Source organism: Lotus japonicus, chromosome 3 (genome assembly GCF_012489685.1).
Source record: "Lotus japonicus ecotype B-129 chromosome 3, LjGifu_v1.2".
In the NCBI taxonomy this organism is placed as follows: domain Eukaryota; kingdom Viridiplantae; phylum Streptophyta; class Magnoliopsida; order Fabales; family Fabaceae; genus Lotus; species Lotus japonicus.
In genome coordinates, this window is record NC_080043.1 from 88,500,554 (window position 1) to 88,527,887 (window position 27,334).

The 27,334-nt window shown below is 36.8% G+C and overlaps 3 protein-coding genes across 3 annotated transcripts; 2 read left to right on the plus strand and 1 right to left on the minus strand.

Annotated features, from left to right (window-relative positions):
• The first annotated feature begins 946 nt into the window (after positions 1 to 946).
• Positions 947 to 6,025, plus strand: LOC130747063 (outer envelope protein 61). The gene is made up of 11 exons (XM_057599882.1): positions 947 to 1,406; positions 1,759 to 1,989; positions 2,537 to 2,593; positions 2,732 to 2,860; positions 3,127 to 3,204; positions 3,292 to 3,362; positions 3,740 to 3,789; positions 3,902 to 4,100; positions 4,211 to 4,775; positions 5,066 to 5,209; positions 5,500 to 6,025. The coding sequence occupies exons 1-11, from the start codon at positions 1,311 to 1,313 to the stop codon at positions 5,644 to 5,646; spliced, it is 1,767 nt and encodes a 588-aa protein (XP_057455865.1). The 5' UTR covers positions 947 to 1,310; the 3' UTR covers positions 5,647 to 6,025.
• Positions 6,026 to 7,838: 1,813 nt separating this feature from the next.
• LOC130747064 (ATP-dependent helicase rhp16-like) lies at positions 7,839 to 14,948 on the minus strand. Its single transcript, XM_057599883.1, has 15 exons — positions 14,807 to 14,948; positions 13,926 to 14,674; positions 13,481 to 13,603; positions 13,310 to 13,386; positions 12,618 to 12,678; positions 12,207 to 12,320; positions 12,001 to 12,086; positions 11,106 to 11,175; positions 10,037 to 10,165; positions 9,664 to 9,894; positions 9,059 to 9,163; positions 8,832 to 8,984; positions 8,615 to 8,703; positions 8,447 to 8,527; positions 7,839 to 8,207 (listed from the first exon to the last, which is right to left on the minus strand). Exons 1-15 carry the CDS (start codon positions 14,820 to 14,822, stop codon positions 8,135 to 8,137), a joined length of 2,157 nt encoding a protein of 718 aa, XP_057455866.1. The 5' UTR covers positions 14,823 to 14,948; the 3' UTR covers positions 7,839 to 8,134.
• Positions 14,949 to 26,008: 11,060 nt separating this feature from the next.
• On the plus strand, positions 26,009 to 27,040 carry LOC130747065 (uncharacterized). Its single transcript, XM_057599884.1, has one exon. It carries the CDS (start codon positions 26,224 to 26,226, stop codon positions 26,656 to 26,658), a length of 435 nt encoding a protein of 144 aa, XP_057455867.1. The 5' UTR covers positions 26,009 to 26,223; the 3' UTR covers positions 26,659 to 27,040.
• The last annotated feature ends 294 nt before the right edge of the window (positions 27,041 to 27,334 follow it).

Genomic DNA, 27,334 nt, shown 5'->3' on the forward strand with positions numbered 1-27,334 from the left:
AGGTACCCACAAAGACTCAAGTACTAAATGAACACTAAATCTCTTAAGAAGAGAGTTTCAAACTCAAAATTCGGAACATCTACTACGGTACTAGAAGAACTAGTAAGTCTAACATCAATTTTAGCCAATTAGACAGCAACTAAGCTACACTCACTCGAAATCTAATGGAAAGTGACCGACCAACCACGCCTAAGGAGAAGCTTGATATCTCTCACTATGGCAACCAACCTCGCCCAATATGTCTCCTTCATATCATTTACCAAATCTTTGCAGTTCGACTAGCAGGCCACCATCTTGAATCCATGACTCCATGGTTGGGAGAGGTCACGGAACAAAGTTAGTGCCTCTGCCATAAAGGGATTTCCCTTATCTAATGCCCAACCAAACTAAACATCCAAACGCAAGTCTCATCTCTCATCATGCAACCAAAACTCATGCAAGATATCTTATCATCGCGGTAACTAACATCGACATTCATCCTAACATGGTCCTTGGGTGGAAGCCTCCATCTGCAACTCAAGTCGTTCCTATCAGCCTGAATGAGATGAGAATATAGGAACTTGTTACTCTTATCGTGGTCATGGCACGTACGTCTCTAAGCTTTTGTCACATTCCAGTGCTTCTCATCCAAAATAACATTATTCCTCCATTTTCAAGCTTCCCAAAGACAAGCTTCAAACTTCGCACTATTAGAAGAACCAACTTGTTCGCAAATCCCAAGCCAAATATTATGCGCATGAAACTAGGCCAAGCAAGAGGTATAAATGATGTTCATGCGTGCCATTAAAAGGGCTGGCATGGATAATTAATAATATTAGTGAGACAAATATATCCACAAATTTGAAAATGAAAATAGCCCTATTATAGAGTCTATAGAGTTAGATACTTAGATTGTGTAAAAAGTGTTACAAGTTACAAGTACAAAGAGACGTGTGAAATTGCAATTTAGCAAGACTCATATTCAACCCACCCTTGTGTTGTTTGTTTGGGTTCTGTTCTGTTCTCATCTCATTTCATCTCTCTCTCTCTCTACTTTTCTTTTCCAGGTTTGGTAGGCGCTACCTCCAAATCAGACTCCTCTTTTGTTTTTCACTTTCCAATTCCCTATTTCTCAATCCACCTCAATCTCCTTTCCCAAAACACACACAACAAACTAGAACATTCCTTAACCTTTCCAAGATTCGAAACCAACAAACAATAAAGAAAGAAGAAAAAAACCACACACACCCCAATAGACATTCTCAATTTTGATCTGGTGGGGTTTGCTCCAATTGCCTGAATTTCAAATCGAATCATCTGGGCTATCGAGAATGTTTAACGGTATGATGGATCCTGAGTTGATGAGGATCGCTCAGGAACAGATGAGTCGCATGTCACCCGCTGAATTGGCTCGGATCCAACAACAGGTTGCTTGCTCTTTCTTTCTCTTTCTCTCTCATTGCCCATGTGGATTCATCGCATTATGTTTCAATCGTTGAATTCAACATTCCCAGATGCCCAGAAAAAAAAGATGAAAAATTTCATTGATTTTAATCGTGAAATAACGCAATCGGTCAAAATCGTCTTCTGGGTTGGCGATTTTCATGATTCTTTATGTTTCCAGATTGAAAATTTTGTAACTTTTCATAATTTTGGTTTAGCCCTTTTTTTGTGATGTTTGAAGATGATGAGTCTTGGTATGTAGGATTAGTTCTTTTTAGATATAGATATAGATATGTCTATAGATATGTGGTTTCATTGTTGATTGTGGTGTTGCAGATGATGTCCAATCCGGAGTTGATGAGGATGGCATCTGAAAGCATGAATAACATGAACCCTGAAGACTTGAAGCGTGCTGCTGAGCAGTTAAAGCATACCCGTCCCGAGGAAATGGCTGAGATTGGCGAGAAGATGGCCAGTGCGACACCGGATGAAGTAGCAGCTATGCGTGCTCGTGTTGATGCTCAGATCAAATATCAATTGAATGCAGCTGAGATGTTGAAGAAGCAGGTGAGTAGTGTAGCAAGAAACTTCAACCGGTAGTGTCTTTGTGAAACATGAATCATGAGTCAACAGACTTGCAACGACATGCATTTTTTTCCCCTTATATTGATGAAAAATGTGTGATATGAGGTAATTCCAGGCTGAAGCCAAAATGTAAGTCTGGTGTAAATTCCTACTTCCCGCAGTTCGTCCTATATGTAGTTTAGAAGAGTCATTGAGAATTAAATTATAGTTTTTTCCTGATGGAAGCATATACTGGCTCGGTCCTTAAAACCCAAGTTGTCTGCAGAAAAACCAAATTATGACGCCCTCAGGACAATCCTTTTTCAGAATTACGTAGGCTCCAAGAAGTATCCAGAGATCGCTTACATTTGAAAAACACATTTAGAATGGTCTGATCAGCAAATATATTCGCTGTCATTGCATAATAAGACATGGGACATGAAACTTTACTCTAGTACTGCCCTGAAAACTGTTTGCAATTTTTTATTTCTGTAAAACTAGCTGGTGTCTAGTCTAGTTTGTTTTATGATGAACCAAATTAAATTTGCAGGGAAATGATCTTCACAATCAAGGAAGGTTCAATGATGCTTTGCAGAAGTATAAGCTTGTAAGTGGACTTATTGAGACTGCTTACTATTTCCCTATTTCCCTGGCGCCTTTTTCTCTTGTTTATCCCTTTTTTGAGATTTAAAAGGAAATTATCAGTTTTTTGGTCTAATACCTTGTTTTCATTTTTATACTCTAGGCTAAGGAAAACATTAAAGACATTCCATCTTCTCAAAGTGGAAAGCTTATTTTGGCGTGCTCACTTAACTTGATGTCTTGTTACTTGAAGACAAGGCAGTATGATGAATGCATAAAAGAAGGTTCTGAGGTATTCATAGTTCCTGTTCATTTACCATTGCAATTTGATGTTAATTGTAAATTTAAGTAGCCAACTGCAATATTTAAGTAGTGATGTCATGGGGAAATTCATCAGCCAAGAAGATTTGAAAGAAACTTAAATTGTTATTGTAATATGTAAAAATTATAAAAGTGCAAACATTGTCTTAGATTCTAACATTCCATTATTTCAAGTTCTTTATTTGAAATTTGGCCGTTTCATCCTAGCATTGCATTAATGTGCTTTAACTATGCTAGGTCTTGGCATATGATGCGAAGAACCTTAAGGCACTTTATCGAAGAGGTCAAGCATACAAGGAACTGGGCCTGCTAAATGTGAGCTTCCAGTGATTCTTAATATTTTGACAGTAAAGTTGTGATTGTATTTTTATTTATGTTTAATATCATTCCTGGTTTGTTCAGGATGCTGTTACTGATTTGAGCAAAGCACTTGAAGTATACCCAGATGATGATACAATTGCAGAGCTTTTACGGTATGATCTTCTACATACTCTCCCCAATCTTAGGAACAGAGTTATTCATTTCATCTACTCATAACATATATGGTACATCTTATGACTGTTGTACTTTAATTGATGAGTCTCTAATTGTGACTGATTTTGGTCAAATTCTACTATAAATCAATGTAAAGGATGGAGTATATGCTGTATTAAGTATATCTGTAACGTGTTTACGGTTTTCCTTTTCTGATCAAATCTTGTGACCTATAAAAAAATAAATTGGCATGTTAGAAGTAAGCTGATATTCTCCTTCTATTCCTCTTCTATGATTATTTAGAAATTAGACTTATATTATTTTTATTCTATGATGAATTTGGTCCCTGTTTAATGTCATCAAATGTTTATTTCAGGGACACCAAGGAAGAATTGACAAAGGGAGGTAGTGATTGTGCACCTAGAAGTATGTGCTCCCCCCAATTATTTTATTTTCTCCCTTTGATTTGTCCCCAGCTACCAGAGCTTTATGGTTACAATTACTGTCAGGTTTAACCTATTTGGCATCATGCATGTAGGATTAGTAATTGAAGAAATAACTGAAGAAGTAGAGGATGTGCCTTCTGGAAACAACAAAAGCTCTTCTTTGGAACAAACAGTGGTTCAACCAAAAAAATCTGGTGGCTCCTCTAAAAGTGGCAGTATTGCTAACAGTGGAAATCCAAAAACAAACACAGACAGTATCGATGCATTGAAAAAAGATCCAGAAGCAATCAGGTAGTTAGCATTTTTTTTTGTAGAAAGTGCTAAGCACGTTATGTATCTTTGTTTTCACTTTAATCACTGGTCTATATAATGGATTCACATTCTTGTTTTTTGTTCTATAGATCATTCCAAAACTTCATTTCAAGTGCCGATCCTTCCACTCTGGCTTCTTTGAACATGGGACAATCCAATAATGTGTCTCCAGATATGATTAAAGCTTCCTCAGATATGATTAGCAAGATGTCACCTGAGGAACTTCAAAAAATGCTTGACATGGCGTCTTCGTTTCAAGGGGACAACCCATTTTTCAGAGGAGGTTCCACTGATTCTCCTTTGAACCCTGGATCTATTCCTCCCAATGTGACGCCTGACATGTTTAAAACAGCGAGTGACATGATAAGTAAAATGCCAGCAGATGACCTTAAGAAGATGTTTGAAATGGCATCCGTACTTAAGGGGAAGGAATCTATTCCATCAGCAGCAGCCGTAGACAGGAATGAAAGAAATGTTTCCCAGTCAAACTTCCCATCCTCAAGTAGTAACGGAACTCATGCTTTTGGAGAATCAAGTTCTTCTCAAAATTTGTTTTCAAATATGAGAAATGCTTCTCCGCCAAATTTCCCTTCCTCAAGTGCTGATTTACAAGAACAGATGAGAAACCAGATGAAAGATCCAGCTATGCGGCAGGTACATTATTAAAGAATATGAAACGATCAATAACTTTATTCATACCTGGGCTAATGTAAATGAAATCAAGTCCCTCGTCTATTTCTCATGTTACTTTTTAGTTGTCATCTCCATTGTCTCTGATATTACTTCTCTCCTGGTTAATATTGTTTTTTCTTTTGGCAAGTAATAGTGTAATACATATTCTACATCTTGAAACATCCATGTTCAGTATTTGTGTGTACTTTTCCATCCATGTTCAGTATTTGTGTGTACTTTTCCTTCTATTAATTTTTATGTTGTTTTGGCAGATGTTCACATCAATGATTAAAAATATGAGCCCGGAAATGATGGCAAACATGGGAGAACAATTTGGTGTCAAGCTCTCACCTGAAGAGGCAGCAAAAGCTCAGCAAACCATGTCGTCCTTCTCACCAGAAAGCTTGGATAAAATGGTATCTTCTTTTCCAAAGTCTAAATATATGATTTTTCTTTGTATTCACAGTAATTAAATTTCTGTAACTAAGATGAGCATGTTAAGATGTCCCAATGCTAGGAAATATAGATAAATGCAAAAGGGAGTGTGTGTGTGTGTGTTTTAAACCATTTGGATGCAAGAAAGTTCCATGGTTAACTTGGCCATCAATTTGTGTTTTATTCCTTGAAATAGAAGGGTTTATACTCTAAGCTTTGATTGGGTCATGGTGGTAGTACTAAGATGAGCCTCTCGACTTTGTCATTGCAGATGCTTTGGGCGGACAGGCTTCAAAGAGGATTTGAAGGTGCGAAGAAGACAAAGAACTGGCTGCTAGGGAAACCAGGCATGATCTTAGCAATATTCATGCTCATTTTGGCTATCATTCTTCACCGGTTTGGCTTCATTGGTAGCTAGAATAAGGGGCATGCATTATTATGAGAGATTCTTCAGTGTTCCAAATATATCAGGCATAATCTTCTAGTGTGGTGAGATGATTGAACATGTTGTCTCTGCCAAGTAACAAAAGATAGGAGGGGAGGACATAACATACCATTGCTTATTTGAAAAGCAATGCTGAAATGGCATCTCATCAGATATGTCCAAATTTAGAATGTGATTTGCACTTTTTTCTTTCTTTCTTTCTGTAATATAGTAGTTTTTGAGGAGTTGATCATTTAGCATTGAGAGGGCTTAACCATTCAGTTAATCCATAACTTTGTCATTCTTATAAGCTAGTTTTAATGCTTGGAACAGCCAGCCACCATATTTCATGGTTTGGTTGGACTCTTAACTCTTTCCTACTTTTTTTTGCTATTCCCCCTGGAATTTCATCTTCTGCTGTCCACATTATTTATGAAATGCAACCCGGCTCCACCCGGCTTAGGTTGGCGGGTTAGATTGTTGGCTCACTTGATTTCTTTATGAATTTAGAACATGATCTAAAATATAATAAAATTAAAGAAAATCACAGGATTAATTAATTTTATATTTTAAAGTAATATATAAAATAAAAGTGGATTGGGTGAACCAACCCTGCTGGAACTCACTTTGGCTTACTGCATAAGTGAGTCGGATCAGATTAGCTAGGGATGAAAGCGGGCTAAGCTGCTAAGGGCTGACAGTGGCCTATGACTTAGCCCACATGTTCATGCATTTCTCTCTCGCTTCTAATGTCAAACCAAACAAGAGTATATCTATCTCTCTTTGCTATCTCTATTTGTTCTCTTTCTCTCTTTGGTATTTCATTTGTAACAAACACAGTGTTAACAAACTTTGGCTATCTCTATTTTTCTTTCTATTTTATATGTTACGACGCATGAATTTCAAAGAAATATGGATCTGGTGAGTGAAGGGGTGTCTTGAATTGCGAGTTTTAGTTTCACTTAAGATGGGTTAGGAAGTAGGAATTTTTAATATATATATGAATGATTGTTTATTTTAAAAAATAAGTGGTTATTAGACCAAATAAGTAGAGACAAACATGCCCAACTAAACACTTCAGAACATTAATATCTTGAACACATTGTTAGGACTTATGCACTTGTTTTTCAAGTGACCGAGTAAACATTAATTACCACACACAAAAAATCCATGTCTTTTTTGAATAACACTAAATTTCAAATTGAATACTCACTCCGGTCATAATAAACATTTTGAAAATATTTTTTGGTTCTTTTTGAAACACTCTCAAAACATTAAGTCAAATAATTCATTCCAATGCAAAGAAACCTATTCCCCATGCAAAAATTTGGAGGGAAATTGCAAACACCCAATAAGTATTGTCAACATTTATGGTAATTAACATGATTATTCTTGTCAAAAGGAAAAGACATCATTGGAATTAAAGCATAGTAGTTTATTTTATACTCCCTCCGTTTCTAATTATATAAGACATAGTTTCAAAATTTTCATGTTCCTAAATATAAGATCTCTTACAATAATCTAGTAAAAGGTTTTGTACTCTTCCATATTTACCTCTCACATTAATTATATGTTTTCAATTCCAAAGTTATCACCTACCATTAATTACTACTAATCCAACTAAATATGACTTTTTGTATAAATGCAATGATTATTAGTGAGAGAAAATGACAAAGGGTAAATAGGGAAAGAATGTATGCATTTTTAAAAAACCAATACACTAATTAGTCACATTAAGTGTTTTCTTAATAAGTGCAATTTTTTAGAATAGGTCTTCTATTTATGAACAGATTTCGTTTATGAAATTATCATCTCACTCCTTTACATATTTATAAAATTATCATATAATTTAAGCTTACTCATAGAAATTGTATTTGAATAAAAAATTACAAATTATTTAAGTAAAATATTTATATGTATTGCATTGTAAATTTAGGCATAAATTTATTGTAAATTATGGAACTACTCCCTCCATTCCAGAAAGTTTATAGTTTAAAGTTGTGGCACAAAGAGTAAGAAATCAATGATTGATATTATATATATATATATATATATATATATATATATATATATAGAAGATGTGATGGAGATGCAAGGAAAGGACTTCATCCTGATAGAATTAAACCACTCAATTAAAACTGTATGGACTAATATAAAAAGACTAAAAACGATTAAGGAAAAAAAAGTCTTGCTAACCATGATCATCTTTATATCTGGCATGAACAAGTTGGCTTCTTTTTTTTCTAGTTAGTTCTTAGAGTTCTAGCAAAATTACATTTTGTATTTACTGTTCAATCCATGAAAACAAAACAAACTAAAAAAAGTGGATGTGGGCTCATAGCCCCTACATTGCCTATTTACCGTGAGCAAGTGCATTTCGCCAAATGTCAGCTGCAACATAATATCAAAATTTTGATGCATTGCATCACGTTAAGGAAAATGAAGCATGGAGTTACTTTTACATTTTTGCCTGGCTTTTCAGTTAAAATCCAAACAGGTTTATCATCTCGGACAGTTTCAATCTCCCCAAAGCTTCAGAAGAGCCGTCTATTAGCCTGTAAATTTAGAGGGAGAGAGAATTAAAAAAAAAAAAACAGAAATCAACAAGGCTAAGTGTGTGTTTTGTTTGACAACATGATTTCACATATTGCAATATATCAACAGAAAATTTAAAATTTGCCACATTAGGTTCAATGTGGATCGAGAAACGTGATTTTGGCAATTCGAGTTCAATGTGGATTCACATTGAGTTCAACGAAAATGTGCAGAAACTCTCAACCCTGTTCACACTTACCCTTCAGACACTGCTTCCTTCTGCTGCTGCAGCTTCAGAATCCTCTCCTCGATGGTGTTCTCTGTGATAAACTTCACAACTCTACAAAAAGGTGGGGTCAGATCATGAAGAAAGGACGAACTTATCTGCTGCTATATTAACTTTTGAGAATGTTGAAGAGCACAAAACCTTATAGGTTTATTTTGCCCTATTCGGTGAATTCTATCCTGAGCCTGTTGCTCTACGCCTGGGTTCCACCAAGGCTCCATGAGGAAAACCTGAACACACCCAACAAATGAAGCCACAAAAATTCAATAAAAAGATTTGTTTAACAAAAGTTCAATAAAAATTCAAACGAAGGTTCAGCTTAACAATGACGAAAGGAATGATAGAAAGAGATTCTTACATGAGATGCTACAGTCAAATTGAGGGCAACACCAGCCGCCTTCAAACTCAAGAGAAAAATTCTGCAGTCTGGATCATCATTAAATCTTTTAATGGCAGCATCCCGAGCAGTCAATGACATGCTTCCATTCAATTGAACACAAGATACTCCAGACTGCAATGAACAATGTGATCATCCTGATGTATTTTACATGTATTAATAACACAATAAGTTGCAATAAATTTTACCTTGACCAAAGAGTAATTTATAAGATCCAAGAATGATGTGAATTGGCTAAAAACAATCCCTTTGGCAGAACCATCTCTTTGAATCATGAAATATATTTCTTCTCTCTACAATTATTCAACTCGTTCAGATCCAAGAGAATGGCCAGATAGTAAAAGGCAAGGAAAAGAACAGAAGATAAAGAAGAATAAAACAAATAATAAGAGCATTATTTTTTTCGACAGCCATTTTAGAAGAATCCTTTCAGCTTCACTGTTTACTCAAATGCTAGTGTGTCTGTAAAAAATGAAAGGCTAGCAACATCCTCTTTTAACAAACATTCAATTTTCTTCTAACAAGCATGCTACATTTGAATTTAAAAGATGCATAATCCAGACCATCCTTCTCAGATTGTCAACTCCATTTATCAACTACGAGTTTATATCAAACGATCTGGCAGCCTGTATAACACTTATCTATCCATATGTTCCCATTGTTGCCACTGAGAACAATGCTATAAGAAAAAAAAAAGGAAAACCATGGATTATAAGCCATGAACTATTCAGACCTTTAAAAGCCATGAATAAGCCATAAAACAGTTTTCATGTAACTAATTTGTGATACATACCAAAGCCTCTATTTTAGTGCTTGTCTGAAAGTTCTCAAGCTCAATTTTGTATAAGATGCTTGATGATCTGAAACCCTTAATTGCTGTATCATTAGACTTGCCACTGACATCCTTGCTGGAAGTTATCTCAACAGTTATTGGTAGAGAGCATGAGGGGCATAGCACTGGATCCATGGAAGCAGAGAAGTCTACTAGGCATGCATTACAAAATACATGCTCACAAGAGGTAACCTGAAACAATGACTAGATGTCCTTAACATGATAAAATTAGCTATAATTATTGGTCTAAATACACTATAAGAAAGACTAGGTAAAAAGGTTAAATGAAACAAAACAACACAATTTTTTTTCAAAAAAGAAAACACAAACTTACTACAGGGTCTTCCACTGGCTCATCACAAATGCCACATACTTGTTCAACAGTACCATCACTTGCTGCCACACCTGCCCCTTTTAACGCTTCAGGTTTAGAATATACCACAAGGTATGGGTGATCAACAGCCTGTGCATTTAGGCAGGAGGACAAATGTAAGTCTGAAAGTTTTCTTAACAAACTTAACCACAGTCGTGCATTGCAAAGAAAAGAAAACAAAAAACCATCCAATTCAAAATAGTCATTGTACTTAACAGATTAATGGGCGGGAAAACATTAAAGGAGAGATTGACAGGTGTATAGCCTCCTGTAAAGTTTTATAATTCTTGTAGATAGTAAATAAGGGAAACTTCCAAATACCTATACGGCTATACCCACATAGAACACAAGGACCGAAAAATAAAAGAGTATATAATCATATTTTTTCAAGAATCCGTGATAACAATATAGTGGGTAAGGTTTTTGTTGTTGATAATTTGATATTACATAGCCTTTTAGTCTATCATCATGACATTTGTACAAAAATTTACTAATGGTAGTAGTAATATAAGCGTTTCCTGTGCAAGATTTTAATGTTAAATGCTATTGTAGATCATTTGAGACATGGTCGAAGTTAAAATGTTGGAACTTTTAAGAATTTCAAATTTTCAAGAATATGCATTGATATAACTGGTAAACAGAACTTAGAGAAAGAATCAATTTGTTATTGAAGAATCAACTCAGAACTAACCAAATGTAGGTCAATAAAGAGAACAACACAAATTCTAAGAATATTAAGTAATTCAAGAGGCTCATACACACCTATACAAAACAAGTGATGCCTCTTTTTTCCAGACTACCCTATATATATACACAGGCAGTTAAAACTAACTTCTATTCTGGTCAATAGGTCCAGATTTCTGTTATAATAACTGTCACATCTCTCTCTCACACTGTCATGCAGGGACAATACTTCCAACATGTCCATGATCATAAAGTATATCATTCTTCATCAATATTCATCCAGACAAGAAGGGATAAAATATGCATCACAGATGAAAAAAGCATAATAAATTTTTTTTTATTAAACCTGACGCAGCTTCGTGAGGAGACCAAATATATCAGCATAATGATTCATCACAATATTTGCTTCAACATATCTGTAAAGGAAAAAGTATATCAATACAGCCAACCCAGGGATGATGTATCTGTTTCCAAACTGAAGATATGTCCGTCCACAACTATTAGAATTATGCATGGGCAAGATATGGACCTCCCTACCGAAATTCAACTCCAATTGATTAGAGCAAGATTTTTTTTTGGGAAAGCCAAATATATTGATAAGAAGTATACGGACTTCAGCCCAAAACAGTAAAAAAGATTACAGAGACATGGCAAAAATGTCTCCTATGGGGAAAACAAAACAAAAACCCCCAACCGTTCATATAAGAGGAACTGAGCACTGAGACAACAAACAGCGCCAGTTAAAGAAGCGAAAACCCACCAAATGAAAAGGGAAATAAAGCAATAATAGTAATGTTATAGGTAGCAAAAATAGCTCTCACTTCGCTCTGTTCCATCCATTTTTTTTCTGAAGATGTGTCCAGGAAAATGAGGAAACACTGGGAACAATTTCCTTCAGTAGCCAAAAGCAACAAGTTTTAAATACGCAAAAAAAGAGATATACAACAGATTACAACATCATCTCAGTCGATTGTAGGAGACAAATCCAACGTTTGTTCCAATTATCCAGCTGGTCTTAAGACTTAAAAGTTTTGACCTACCAGATTACCGTTGTTAATAAAAAGGCACTGTTGAAGATAATTAAATTCTGTTTCCGGATTATTTCATGAATAGCTTGGTAATTAACTCCTGGAATCCCATCCCTATAGGCTTTTTATTAGTTGTCAAAGGAAAATTACGTTTTATGAATAATAGGCCTTACACTATTTTTATTGTATGATAAGGAAAAGAATGTGACATACGTATTAACCGATTTCAGACATTCAATACATGTTGACTTGTAATAGTCTTGCTCCTTTACGTCCAGGTAGACTCTTCTCACTGAAATCTGCGAGGAGAAATATAGATCATAAATAAATATATATATATATATATATATATATATATATGTATATCTTTCTGTTTAAAAAAAATTGCACTTAACCACATAACATAGGGAACAGCTTACAATTTTTTCTGGAAACGCAAGATCAGCAGCCCTGCCTATTTTAGTGCGCCTTAGCATTATGTTCTTCAAAATTTTGTGTTTAACCAATAACATACTACCTCTGTTCCTATTTAACTGTCAAGGAAGAGAAGAAACACACATTAAGGAGTGCAATTAAAATGTATTCTTTGTTTTCCTATTTCACCCTTTAAAATGTGTTTTTATCTTTCCTCATTTATTGTTTATGTAAGGGCATTTCTTGGAAAAACATCATTTAATGCTCTCTTGAAATGTACTAAGATAAAAAAAAAATCAACAAAGAACAAGTCAATATGTCAGCTCAAACAATTTCTGAAAATTGAAGATATGGCTTCTCTGTCTTTTTATTTAAGATGGTAAAGACAAAAAAGACTAATAAACTGCAGAACTTACTTTAATCCACCAAGAGAAATGCCTTGAAGTACCATGGCTGCATTTCGAACATTTTTCATTTCTGTATAAAGACATCAAGATAACAAACACATAATTAACAATTCAAGAACATCAAGCATTATGAACATGTATATTGACATGCGCATGTAGGATATTAAACCGATCACTCACTCACTATATTCAATGGATGCTACTAGCTACTTGTAACCCATCCATGCCAAGAACTTCCTTTTACAAACTTATAAAACAGAACTTAAAAATAAGAGCACAGCAGGCAGAAAATACGCCCCCAGTAACACATACAGTCATACACAAACAACACATTAGCATAATAATAAGATAAATGAAATCAGTAACAAGAAATATAAAAATAGTGTTGAAACTCCAAAATCTCTTAGGTATAAGAAAATGTTCTCTCAAGAAAATAGCAGTTGCTCCATGAGTGGTACTCACAAGAAAATAGGATGTACCTTAATTCATTGAAGCGGTCATTAATCAACATGAAATACTATGAGAAAAGGAGACATTGTTATATTCATTTCTTAGCAAGTCAAGACAGGGAAAAACAGAACAAACAAGTTTATACTTGAGCTCTCCCTAAGTCATAAATTCACATATCAAGTCTGTATACATGACAAATAAGTAATGACTGCTAATCCACCAAGCTCATTGACTATAATCAATTATCATACCTTTTCTTCTCAAGAATCTTACAATCACAGTCCTTGCACAATAAGTAGGCATAAGGAGTAACTTGCAGGAACCGCACCTACATACATGAAATTGCAATTAAAATATCTTCAAGACACAAACCTGATATATTTCAGATTTACATAAAAAAATAAAAAACATGACAAACCTACCAGAGAATACAGCTCTCCGACATTGTTCTGAAGGGGAGTGCCACTTAATGCCCATTTGTAGGAAGACTCTAAAGCAAGAACTGCTTTAGTAGTGCTGCCATGTATAGCTTTTATATAGTGCGCCTAATTTTTTAAAACATATTAAGAAGAAATGATGAATAAAATAGATATGAGAACTCACAAGCCATAAACCAACGCCTTCAATGAAACAGAAATCAGTATGAGAATTGAAGTTATCAAATACTTAGTTTGAGCTATATAATCCATGGTCAATGAAATAGATATGAGAATTCACAAGCCACAAACCAATGCCTTGAATAAAACAGAAATCAGTATGAGAATTTAAGTTATGAAATACCTAGTTTGAGCTATATAATCCATTGATCCTTTCTTCATTTTTCTCAAAGTATAAGTACTACTAGCAATAGTAAAACAGTGTCCTGACCTCATCCAATATGATCCGCTGCCACATTACAGCATGTAGAAGTGGTGGATTTTCAGCTCTAACATGAGGCCTACAAACATGGTCTTGACGAGAATTAGGCTCCAAAAACATGTTTCCACAACAGAGACATTCACTCATGGCCTTCTTGTACTGAGACTGAACAATAGAGTAAGTAGTTATAACAAAATCAAACTCCGAGAACTGGTCGCGGCTCTTCACTCTGTTAGCTCCATGATAGACCAGCACCTTGGTGCTTCCTTTGACAGTAAAGCGATCAATTTCGTTGACCCATTGAGAGACAGCGACCGGGGGACAAACAACAAGCGTTCCTTTGATCGCAGGCAACCATGTAGCAAAAGAACCTGAGGTTGAAGGTACCCATTCGTCTTCAATTTCGCGACCCGTTTGTCGCAATTCTTGACGTTTGGCAAGAACAAGGGCAATTGCTTGAATAGTCTTCCCCATCCCCATTTCATCTGCGAGAATTCCACCTCTAACAGGAGAATTTTCTTGATTCAAACCCCACGCTAGCCATTCCTTCTGGTACCTGAGTAGAGGTACGGTGAGATCAGAGGAAGGCTCGGCGGTTTCCACCGTCAATTCTTCTTTCCCATTACCGGCGGAATCTTGTTCTTCTTCTCGCATCTTCTCTTCAACGAATTTCCGGTCCTCGCTTTCCCACTGTTGCCATAGCAACAGTGGCTTGGGTATCTTCTTTCTCCCTCTTCGTCGATTTTGGTCATCATTCGCTGTTTGCAAGAACACAATTCAGGGTTTTCAAATCGTTCACGGACACAGAGATTCTGCGTTAACCGAAAGGAAATGCGAGAAAGAAAGAAAGAAATCGAAAGAGAAATGAATGAAAGAAAGAAAGCACCCACGAGGAGGAACCTCCATTGATGAACGCAGAGAGGAACAGAGAGAGAGAGAGAGAGTTAGGGTTTCGGATTGGAGCAGGGTTTCGAAGATCAAGAAATGGCGGGAACTGAGTGACCCCTTCTTTGTATGAAGCTGTTATGGAAATAGCCAAATGAACTATAGATTTTTAATGAGTAATGATTAAATTAGTTACTAATTTTGTAAGCAAGTTATATTTAAATCCTTCGGTAAAACATTATGATCACCAAGTGATCTACAGCATGAGGAACCTCATCCACCCAAATAGAGTTGGGGAAATCATAAGCATTCTTAGCTAGAAAGTCTGCAACTAAATTACCTGAACGTCTTACAAAAACAAAATCAAAATAACTAAAAGCAGAAACTAAAGAACGAAAATCTCTAACAATAGCATCCAAGTATGACAAGCCAGTTGTCCCTTTTTTCCACCACTGAAAGAGTTGAAGACAATCTGTCTCAAAGCACACTGAACAAAACCCAAACTCCACGGTTAAAAGCATCGCCCAACGGAGACTTGTCGCTTCCCCTAGTAATGGAGATAACATGTTTACTGGGTAAAGAGCAGCAGCCCCCATAACATCACCATTCGAATCTCTGGCCACCATTCCATAGCCACACGTTTCGTCATTCACTGAAGCATCCACATTGAGCTTAATAATTCCAGCCTCCGACCTTCTCCAAACAGCAGCTCGGGTGCCCCTCTCCACGCGCTGATCATGGCTCTCATCGTCCCTTGGTTGCAGCATGGAAGCCCAACGCAAAACTTCAACCACATCCAGCCGCTGGCCCTTGAAAACCAAAGAGTTTCGACCCTCCTAAGTCGCGTACAAGATCCTCTGAACTACCGTTGTGAAATCTGGATCATCTTCATGAATAATCGCAGCCATAAACGACTACATGGAGCTGAAATGCTCCATCCTTATAGCTAAATTAGATGCAAACCAGATTCTCTCCGCTGCTTGGCATTGAAGAAATAAATGCTCACTTGTCTCCTCCTCTGTCTCGCAAAAAACGCAACAAGGGTCTAGCTGGATTCCCCGCTTAGCCAACGCTCCTCTCACTGGAAGAAAGCCTTGCACCGCTCTCCAAGCCAATTCCTTGCACCGAGGAAAAGCTGGACTAGCCCAGAAATGGTGCCACTAACTCACATGCAGCAAAGGTCCTGAAGAGGACGAAGCCTCATCTCGAATCACCAAACCTCTGATGAAATTATAACCTGACTTACACACATACAAATCATCAGAGGTATCAAACCAATAGATAGTATCTATGTTACCTTGATTTGAAAGTGGGATGGCCAAAATCTTCTGCACTGTAGTGGGACTAAAAACCTCCTCCAACAACTCTAAATTTCAACGCGCATGGTACGACAAGTCTGCCACCTTTTCCAGCCCCAATTATGAAATAGCATCAGGTCTATACACCAATGATGAACAATCCGAGAGCCATTTAACTTGCAACAACTTAATATGGGAGCCATCGCCCACTCTCCATCTCAAACCCCCTACAATTTTAGCTTCAGCTTTTAGGATACTAGACCATGCATAGCTAGGTCTATATCCTTTTTTCGCCTCCAAAATTGAGCTAGAAGGGAAATAAACCGCCTTAAGAGTGCTTTCCTTTTGATCTAAGTTGTCATTCGGGACTTGTACTTAGTTGATCTCGCGGTTCCCTGTTATACCATGCTACCACCATTCTCCGAGACTCCTAGAACTGGCCAACGTTTGATCTTCAATCCTTTCATCTCAAGATCAGTACTCACTTTAACCTTCTGAATTCATAATTTTGATAGTAATGGTACGTAAACATGTGCATTGTCCACGCTTCAAGTCCAAACATATTCTTGCGTAAAGAGACGTGATACAAATAATAATATAAAATCAATACACCCTCCGTTCGAAAACTATTGTAGTTTTAGCTTTTTATTTTATTTCAAAAGAGTAAAGTACACTCACCCCCCTTAAGGTTTGTTAGAATTACACTCCACCCCATTCTTATCTAAAATCTACATCCCACCCCATTTTATATAGAGGCAAATTTAGTGACGAAAAATATTTTTCATTAATAATTAGTTATTATTTAAATTGTTAATCAATAATTTCAAAAAAAAAAATCAATATAATCCAATAAATTTAAAAATGAAAACATCACAATCCTCCTCATTCTCTCAATCGCGTTTTTCCTCCGTAAATTCATAATGCAAATTATGCAATAGCACACCTGCCCGATTTACAAACCATATCTCGAACATAGTGAAACATGCTTGTGTTTTCATATTTGGTAATAATTCAATTTTAATCAAAATAATCTCTTTATACCTCCAATTTTCAAAATTGGGTTGTAGGCCAAAAAAGCAACACAAATGGGTGAAGAAAATAGAGAAACAAAATTATGAAAATATGAAGTGGATCTGAGGTTATTAGAGCCCAACGAGGCGGTGGAGCATCGTTTTTAACAAAATCCAACAATATCTAAGACCAACAGAGCGTTCGCTCACAACTTAAAGGGGTGAAATTCACAAGAAGTAGTTGAACAAGTGGCTTTAGGGATGTGCGATTCACGTTCTGGGGTTCAGGTCGCAACAAAACTTTGAGGCATGGAGGTGTCATGGGGTTTCACATTGTGGGACAGTGGAGCCGTGTTAAAGGGAGTAAAGGCTTGGTGGTGGCCGTTTGTGGTGAGAAATATGATTTGGAGATAGATGGGACGTGGACTTAACAGACAGAGTGGATGGTTTTTTTAAATTTAATTCAGTAAAATTATTTTCATAAATTAATGTATGATAGTGTATATGCATTAAATTTATTTAAATTTTTACTAATTAGTAATTAGTTTTTAGTAGTGAGGAATTTGTTTTCGTCACTAAAATTTGCCTTTATAAAAAATGGGGTGGAGTGTAGATTTTTAAAAAGAATGGGGTGGAGTGTCATTCTTGCAAATCTTGAGGGGGGTGAGTGTATTTTACTCATTTCAAAACTATTGTTGTTTTATATATCCAAAGCATTTTATCACATTCTCTTCCATTCATGCTCTCATTTCGTATAGTATCTCTCAACTACCACCTCTTATTTCCATCAATCATAATTCTCACCAATTAGTTGACCAATGAATTGCATCTTTCTCTTTCATATAACTCATTAAATAAGGGTGTTTCAGTCAATTTATAACATCAATTAATGAACTGTTAAACTTTGTACATAACCTTAAACTACAATAGTTTTGGAACGAATGGAGTATTAATTTCCTTGGTTTGTGTGATTTTATCAAAGTTTTTCTTATAAAAATGATTGGCGGGAGTAGAAGATTTCATTTGATGCTTATGTTGCGTTAACTTTATAATTCATCTTTGCGTTATGGAAGACTTATGCTTCGTTTGGTTGGAGGGAGGGGAAAAGAAAGAGAAAGAAAACACGGAAATCGAGGAATGAATTTGGATTCCTCCTCGATTTCCGTGTTTTCTTTCCCTTTCCTTTCCTCTCCCTCCAACTAAACCTAACCAGGGACAGATCTATGTCTTAGGGTATGAGGGCAAGTGCCCTCACTTAATTTTGAAAAAAACATTAGAAAAAAAGTTTGAGTAGTAAAAATATGTGATTTTTTATGATCTCTTTGATAAAAAATGCCCTAACTTATGTCTCACATTGCTAAAAGTCCTCACTTGTGTCCCACATTGTTAAATGTCATCACTTGAATAGTAAAAGTATGTGGTTTATAATGGTCTCTTTAGTAAAAAATGTCTTCACTTATGTCTCATTTGGTAAAAAATGTCATCACTTCTAATAGTATATGTTAATTTTTTTTTGTTACGAATTAATATGTATATATTGCCCCTACTACATCAAATTTAACATTAATGATTTTAGCATATTTAGTCAAAACTATTAATTAAGTTTATGTCATCGTTCTGACTTTTGCACTTGTTTTTAAGTAACCGAGTCAGCACTAAATACCATCCAATTAATAACAATGTCTTCTTTGAATAACACTACGTTTCAAATTGAATACCCAGTGGACTAAGTACTAAAAGACTTCATCTGATGCTTATGTTGCGTCAGCTTTATAATTCACCTGTGCGTTATGAAAGAGACATTAATGGTTTTAACGTATTTAGTCAAAACCATTTATTAGGATCGAGTCATCATTCTCATCCTAGTGGAGTATACCCAATACTAGAAAGTTTATATATATATATATAGACATTTTTATCCTACTACTTGGGCTAAATGAAAAGAAAAGAGTAAAACATCACAAAAATTATGAGTTCAGAGAAAACTAGTCTCAAGAGGGTTCTCTCAAGTTCTTCTTCTACTTTCTCAACGAACCAACCTAAATACATGATGTCTGAGATCCCTCTCCCTCTCAAAGCTACAAACACAAAGCTACATCCTCTCAAAGGCAATGAGGATCGCCACACCAAGGTGAATAAGAGAGAATCTTGTGCTACTTTACCATCAGTGCGTGTTGCTCGAATCTTCCAACTTACCTGTGAGTTAGGCTTCAGTTCTCATGGTGAGACCATTGAGACTCGTCTCCCTCTCAGAGCTACATACACAAAGCTAATCTTGTGTTACTTTGCCATCAATGTGTGTTGCTTGAGTCTTCCAACTCACCTGTGAGTTAGACTTCAGTTCTGGTGAGACTGAGACCTTATGCCAAGCCGAGCCCTCCATTATTGCTGCTACTGGCACCGAAATATCACAATCTATCTTCCATGGACATCACAAACTCGGTTATAGTTGCTGCTTCATTTACATCTGTATCAACATTATTTATTGGTGAGGGAAAACTGTTAATCATGATGTATATTCTTGTTCCTAGGCACCGGCTCTAAACAAGAGTTCCCCATTAGACTTAGATTTGTTTGAAATTTTTGATTGTAGTTTCTAAAGAAAATGCTCCAATTAGTTATAACAAAGTTAACTTGTGGTATATGTGATTGAAAGAGTGAAAGAAGTAAGTGTGTGTTTGGATAATGTATTAGAAGTTTAAGATTCGTGAAAATTTAATTACATCATTTCAATTCCTTGAATTTATTAAAAGTGTTATGTGGACAAATCAATTAACTTTTATAAAATATTGGCTTAATCCAGTTTTTGGTCCCTAACCTATGACTTTAGTCCCTCGCCGGAGTAAAGGTGGGGATTGGTCCCCAGTTTTTTGGCAAAATGATTGGCTTTAGTCCTTCCGGCCAGTTGGGTCAACGCCGGAGCTCCGGGAATCCCATGTGGCATTTCCACGTCATTTAATGAGTCTGCATGGCTTGTTTTTTCATTTTCATTTAAAAAAAAATTAAAACCGAAATTATTAATTTAGTTAACAATATCATTCATTCATTGCATTTTCTTCATCATTATGAACAACATCTTCAACCATCATCATCATGAAAATAACCCAACCAGATGCATATTCAAATATCCAAAGTAATTAACTCATCGAACTTGAAGCAAAAACATACACTTTAACTTCATTCTTCATCTTGATTTCACATTAATCAAAAACATTTTTGAAATCAAACCAAACTAGAATGAAAACCAATTAATACAAAGTTCATGAACTTCATAAACACTAAACCAAGAGACCTTCATCATCTTCAAGCCTCATTAGTCCAAGAAACCACCATATCTTCAAACAACCACAACACTCGAATCGACCAAACCCAACACCCACATCACCAAAAACAACAACCATAGCCAAAACACGACCCCGAATTCATCAATCCAAAACTGTGGCCACAACCAGATCAGAGCCACCGCAACGCTCCATCGTGTCGCGTCTTCAGCCACCACGCCACCACAACCAGATCTAAAACTACAGTGGCTTCGCGATTTGGATCTGGGGAAGAGGAGAAGGTCGCGATTTGGGTTGGAGGTGGTTGGGTGAGGTTGCGGCGGCGCTGGAAAGGGAGTACGGAGCTTTGTGTGTTGCCTGCGGGCAGTGCCTCTGTTGCCAACTTTTTTTCCTCTGCTTTGGTCTACATCAGAAGCTATTTGTTCCAAAGACACAACTATAGTGCGGTCCAATGCTACAATATTTTTCACAATACCCAGATCCGGTACAACCTTGTACTGTTAAGCAAAATTCCACTGTTACCAACAACAACACAAGAGGAGTACCTTTTCTCACTGGAAGTCCAGCCAGCACCGGTAGAACAGCGGTGGCCGGAGATTCGTCGGGAGGCCGTTCCTGTTGTTGATGAGGAAGGATGATGGTGTTGATGATGAAGAAGAAATCTGGGTGGGTGAAGGTTTTAATTAATTAGAAATGAGGTTAATTAATGATAGTTAATTAATGTTTTAATTTTTGCGTGTCTTAATTTTATTTTAATTTAATTAGAAAAGAAAAAATTCCAACGAGGCTGATTAATTGACGTGGCAGGGCCACGTCAGCTGGCGGAGCTCCGGCGTTGACCTAACCGGCCGGAAGGACCAGAACCAATCATTTTGACAAAAACTGGGGACCAATCCCCACCTTTACTCCGACGAGGGACTAAAGTCATATATGGCAACGGTTAGGGACCAAAAATTGGATTAAGCCTAAAATATTTACTGCAAAATGTGAATCTCACCTTCACGCTAACAACATTGTTAGGCCCTTCCCATTGAGGCACACAAGTTCTCTTGCTCGAACTTTTTCATTGCCTTCGGGAGACACCATCTGATTATTCTCCATCCCTTGCCTCTTTGTTTGAATGCTTGCAACATAAGCAGTATTAATATGAAAATAAAGGCTTAATCCAGTTTTTGGTCCCTAACCTTTGTCATAAATTTTGACATTAGTCCCTCGCCAGAGTAAAGGTGGGGATTAATCCCCAGTTTTTTGCAAAATGATTGGCTTTGGTCCTTCGGCCGGTTGAGTCAACACCGGAGCTCCAGGAATCCCATGTGGCATTGCCACGTCATTTAATGAGTCCGCTTGGATTTTTTTCTTTTTCATTTAAAAAAAATTAAAACACAAATTATTAAATTAGTTAACAACATCTTCATTCATTGCATCTTCTTCATCATTATCAATATCATCTTCAATCCACCATCATCATAAAAGAAAAAATCCAACATAAAAGAAAAAATCCAACCCAGATCTACAATATCTAAATTACAAACCCAAGAAGAAGGAATGAACAACAACGAAAGAGAAAAACCAGAGGGAAACATTGTTAAACTAGATAATTAATCAAGGCTTAATACATCAGAAGGCCCCTGAAATTGTAAAGGGAATCAGTTTCAGGGCCTGTAAAATTTTCGCATCAAATTGGGTCCCTAAGAAATTTTTTTTAATTCAATTAAGGCCAAAGTGTGTCTGATGCTGAAGTGGCTTCAATTTTAGCCTAGTCAGCTTTTCCACGTGGCATTTGGAATTATTTTTTAATTGAAAATTTTTAAAACTTAATTTTTTAATTCCAACTCATATATTAAAGCCTAAATTAAAAATAAAATCCTAATACAAAACCTAAACTTTTAGGGATTAAAAAATAGGGGAATAAGAACAAGAGAGAGGACCAATAACTAATTCACTGCATTCAGATTAATCACGAACCCAGTATTGAAATGGATATATATACCAGTAATCATAAAAGATGGGGAAAAAATAGAACTTGCGAGGTTATTGCACATGGGAAAGTACATGGTTGGTGACTAACTATCAGAGCAGTGAAATCGCTACTTGCTAGTTCATTTTCTTTGAAAAATGGGGAAAAATCTTCACTGGGCTCTATGCTTGTTTGTTCACTTTGTACTCAGGGGAAGAAAACCCCTCCGTCTTCCTCCGCCGGAACACCTCCACCACCTCTTCCTCCTCCTCTTCACCAACCACAGCCGGCGAAACCCGATGCCCCACCGTTAGAACCCAAACCCTCCGCCACTCCAGACGCTAACGTAATCCTGGTCCCCAGCCACTCCAGATGGTTCTCATGGATTCAATTCACCAATGTGAGGTTCGTCACCTCCCTGAGTTCTTCGATTCTGCTCTGTCATGAAACAGAAGCTTCTTCTTCAATTTAAAGAAATCGTGGCTGCTGGCCGGGAGATGAAGAAGCAATACAGGGCTTGAATGAGGTTTCTTCTTCCCTCCCACCACCGCCATCTTCTCCTTGATCTCTTTCCCTCTCACTGATCACAACCTCCATCCCTCTCTCTGTATTTTGATCGCGTTGTAGATCTGGTTAATGAGAGCGAAAATTAATGCCACGAAGGGGAAGGGTTGCAGATCTGGGTTGTTGAGTGGACAGGGGAATCAAACAGTGGGAGGTTGGCCACATGGGGATGAAGGTGGGGACAAGATGGTTCTATCTTCATCCACTCTAGGGTTGAAATTGGGGATAAAGAATGAAGATGAATAGTCAGGGCTTAATTGGGGATTCTCAGATTAGATTAGGGATTAGTATTTGATTAGATCAGGTTATTTTAAGTTATTAGGTTAGATTAAGTTTTTTATTTTTTTTTAAGTTATGAGAAGATGATTTGGGGTTAATTTGAGAGGGTTTGGAATTAAAAAATTAAGTTTTAAAAATTTTCAATTAAAAAATAATTCCAAATGCCACGTGGAAAAGCTGACTAGGCTAAAATTGAAGTCACTTCAGCATCAGACACACTTTGACCTTAATTGAATTAAAAAAATTTTCTTAGGGACCCAATTTGATGCGAAAATTTTACAGGCCCTGAAACTGATTCCCTTTACAATTTCAGGGGCCTTCTGATGTATTAAGCCATTAATCAATGATTACATATCAGAGAAGATCTGAATCGAATTAGGAATTAGGAATATTGATTGATGTAATTGAATGGATTAAATGGGGAAATTATATGACAGAGAAGATGAGTTTTGCAAGTTTGCACCTCACCACCACCAAATCTAAGGCTCATAGGACCCTGAAAATAGACTTTTGGCAGAAGGATTATGTTACTGCTTCTTCTCTTCCACGTCCTCTCATGCTTCGACCCAGAAAATCAACAAAGTTCAGTATCTTTAACCAAGAAATTCAACAAAAATCAGAAAATTATCAATCCCTCCTCCATCTCCAGAAATGGCATGTTCTCTCTTTCTCTCTTTGTCGCCGTGTTCCTCCGTGCTCTCTCTTATTCATGCTCTTTTCTCTTCAAAACCCCACTTTGATGTAGCCACACCGTCGATCTCTTCAAATCCCCCCGTCATGACTCCAAAACAGATCACAAACCGTGAGCAGGAGAACGAAACACACCAACCAGTTCGAAAAACCTGAAGCATGAGAACCCAAATCTGGTACATTCCGGGCCATCCACCGAAGCCACGCACGGAGAAGAGGCCGGCGGCGCATGAGAGGTGGCTAGGGTTCCAGAGAAAAAAAGAGAAGGAGAGAAACAGTAACCGAAGCAGAGAGAGAGCGTGAAAAATCAGTGGTGAAGATGGGTTTGGGGTTGGGGATGGAGTGTCTGTAAATTTCTGGGTTAGGGAGTGTAAAGGAGAAGAAGATGAGGAAGGATGATGGGGTTGATGATGATGAAGAAGAAATCTGGGTGAGGGTTTTAATTAATTAAAAATAAGGTTAATTAGGGAGTTAATTAATGTTTTAATTTGTGTGTCTTAATTTTATTTTAATTAAATGAAAAAAGAAAAAAAAATACAAGGAGGCTCATTAATTGACGTGGCAAAGGCTACACCAGATGGCGGAGCTCCGACGTTGACCCAACCGGTCATAAGGACCAAAACCAATCATTTTGCCAAAAATTGGGGACCAATGCCCACCTTTACTCCGACGAGGGACTAAAACCATATTTATAACAAAGGTTAGGGACCAAAAACTGGATTAAGCCGTTATTTATGACAAAGGTTATGTTTGAATGCTTGCAACATACACCCTCTGGTCACAATTATAAGCAAAAATGAACTTTTTAGATTCATTGAATAAATGATGTATGTGGTCATTAATATGGACCATATACATCATCTATTCAATGAATCTAAAAACAAACTTTTTCTTATAATAGTGACCGGAGGGTGTAAGCAGTATTAGTATGAAAATAAATAACTACCCTTAAGTGAGGAATTATCATTTCTTCACACCTCATTTTGAGGTGGAAGGAGGTGGAGGAGAAGAGAGATAGGAAGAAAAGAAAAAGTATGAGAGAGAAAGTATAAGATGTGATAGATGATAAGAGGAGAGAGATAGAAACAAAAATAGGTGGAAATGAAGTGTTTAAAAGATGAGGTGTGTATATATCATTACTCCTTAAGTGAGTCACATGGCAGAGAAAAAAATTACAGCTATAAAGAAAATGGAAAGTAAATCTACTTCAAACTAGAATTCATTCTCGCTACAAAAAACATGTTAGTTATTGACGGTTACAAGTCGTTGGCAACAACTTAAGGCTGTCAATTGTGGAGATTTATCTACAAAAAACCGATGACCGCTGTTGATTAAAGTAAATGTAACCTGCATCAATTTTGTTCATTCTAATAGTCAATTAACCTTAATCTTATCATTAAGCACGGATTTTGGGTCTGAGTCCTATTCAAAAGGGGAAGAAGTTCATCTATTATAGTTCTATCCATTTCACAATTGTGTCTTCTACATAATAGTGCAACAGTTGAACTTGAACAGGTAAGAAAACCCAGTACTTTTAGTTACAAACTTATAAAACCAGTAATCACACTTCTAGTTAAGAACTTACAAAACCAGTAATCACAAACTGGATTACATTGTTAAAGAATTTCTAGTCAGAAGAATATCTGATTTTAAGAATCAATATTCTGCATTTTGTCATCAATAAAAAGTTATCATAATGTTTTTAGTGAAAGAAAAAATTATTATAATTGATTCTACAGAAATATTTAAAAACAAGTAATGCAGTAAGTCAATAGAACCTTTGCTTTCCTGATGAAAAATCACGACAAGTCAATAGAAGCAACATTTCATGAACTTTTGTTGTTGTTAAGCTCCAATTTTACTGTGGTTTTCCATATATATTCAAACACAAACTAATAAACAAAATAAAATGAGAAAATAGAAAGCAAAACATGACTTGAATTCACATTCAATACCAACAAAGTGTTGTATATTGATAACTAAGTAAGGTCAACACGAGTTCGAATCCTAAATAATATATATTATTTGATAGAGAATAACAAACACTAGAATATATTAATCTTTAATCCTAATTAAGAAACGCGTCGACCACACACAAGTGCAGTGTGTGAACACGTCTTACGTTACCATCTATCTTTCTAATTAATCTCTATCTTAATCTCACCTTAATCATCTTCCACCTTATTTGGCATATCATCTAAAATCCTAAATATCAATAATCAATCTCTCTCCAAATTCTCATCATCTTCTTCTTCTCCCTTCTTCAAATCTCTCTCAATTTTGACAATTCACTATGAACAATCCCACCCTCATTTCTTGATAATCATATTCAATTAATCCTAAATGACTCGACAGATCATCGTGTCTTCGAATCCGGTGAGGCGCCAGCATCGCCGACGCGTGGGGGAGGTGGCCGGAGGCGCGACGGGTAAGTGCGCGGCCGTGTGCTGCTGCTGCCCCTTCGCGGTGATCAATTTCGTGGTCCTGGCGGTCTACACCGTGCCGAAAGGGCTATTCCGGAAGGCGGTGGAACGGAGACGGCGACGGTTGACGGTGAAGAAATCCGGTGGCGGGAGGGAGAACGAGGCGGTTCTGCTGCAGACGCGGATGTCCAGCGGACACTTCGAGGCGGTGGCTCCCACGCTCCTGGAGGAGCATCTGGCGAACGATCGGGATGCGGAGGAGAAAAAGACGGAGGCCGTTGAACTGGAGCGAGAGATGTGGGCCCGGTTTAATGGAACCGGGTTTTGGAGGAGCGAGTCGCAGCGCGAACCGTAAATGTAACGAACCGGTGGGAAGGATTGGACCGGTAACACGGTGTCGTTTTGTTGTGTGGGAAATGGGAATCATGAATTCGGCAGAAGCTCCATTCGTGTGGGTTGGGAAAAAGACAAATGAGACAATGAAATTGAAATTGAAATTGAAATTGAAATTGAAATTGAAATGTTTGTTTCTTTAGAGTTGTTAGGATTCATTTTATCAATTAAGAACTCTTAGGAATTAGGATTTTTTTTTGACAATTAGAAACCCTTAGGATTTGAATGTATATTTTCTCATAAAATGTGTATACATAGGGCAATGTTCTCAAGCATGCATGTTTTCTCTTATACTGTTTTTGTTTTACCATTACTTGATAAAAATATTGCAACTCCTGAATCAATTTTCTACTGTTTATTGTACTGATTGTGGGCAAGAGATTAATTTCATTGCTATCGACTGCGAGGATACACTAGATATGAAATTAAGTTATCGAGTGCTACAAGGCTTTTTTGAAAGTTAAAAAGAGCACTCGTCACTAATACTAACTGGGACGGCAAGGTGAATTTTTTATTTATTTGTAGTTGGTATATATTGACCATGTCTTGGCAATTGGCATACATGCAGCATAGCACTTCATCATGTGGAATTATGAGGCTACATGAGTGTCATGGTTTACTAAGGGCTCGTTTGGCAC

What these genes read in the sequence shown, in the direction of transcription:
- LOC130747063 (XM_057599882.1), top strand. Translation starts at nt 1,311, where the DNA reads ATGTTTAACGGTATGATGGATCCTGAGTTGATGAGGATCGCTCAGGAA. An exon ending in TAGTGATTGTGCACCTAGAA is followed by an intron (nt 3,790 to 3,901) that starts GTATGTGCTCCC and finishes TCATGCATGTAG; the next exon opens with GATTAGTAATTGAAGAAATA. An exon ending in CAGAAAGCTTGGATAAAATG is followed by an intron (nt 5,210 to 5,499) that starts GTATCTTCTTTT and finishes TTGTCATTGCAG; the next exon opens with ATGCTTTGGGCGGACAGGCT.
- LOC130747064 (XM_057599883.1), bottom strand. An exon ending in TCCTCACGAAGCTGCGTCAG is followed by an intron (nt 10,166 to 11,105) that starts GTTTAATAAAAA and finishes CTAAATGCACAG; the next exon opens with GCTGTTGATCACCCATACCT. An exon ending in AAGGAAGCAGTGTCTGAAGG is followed by an intron (nt 8,208 to 8,446) that starts GTAAGTGTGAAC and finishes CTAAATTTACAG; the next exon opens with GCTAATAGACGGCTCTTCTG.
- LOC130747065 (XM_057599884.1), top strand. Translation starts at nt 26,224, where the DNA reads ATGACTCGACAGATCATCGTGTCTTCGAATCCGGTGAGGCGCCAGCAT.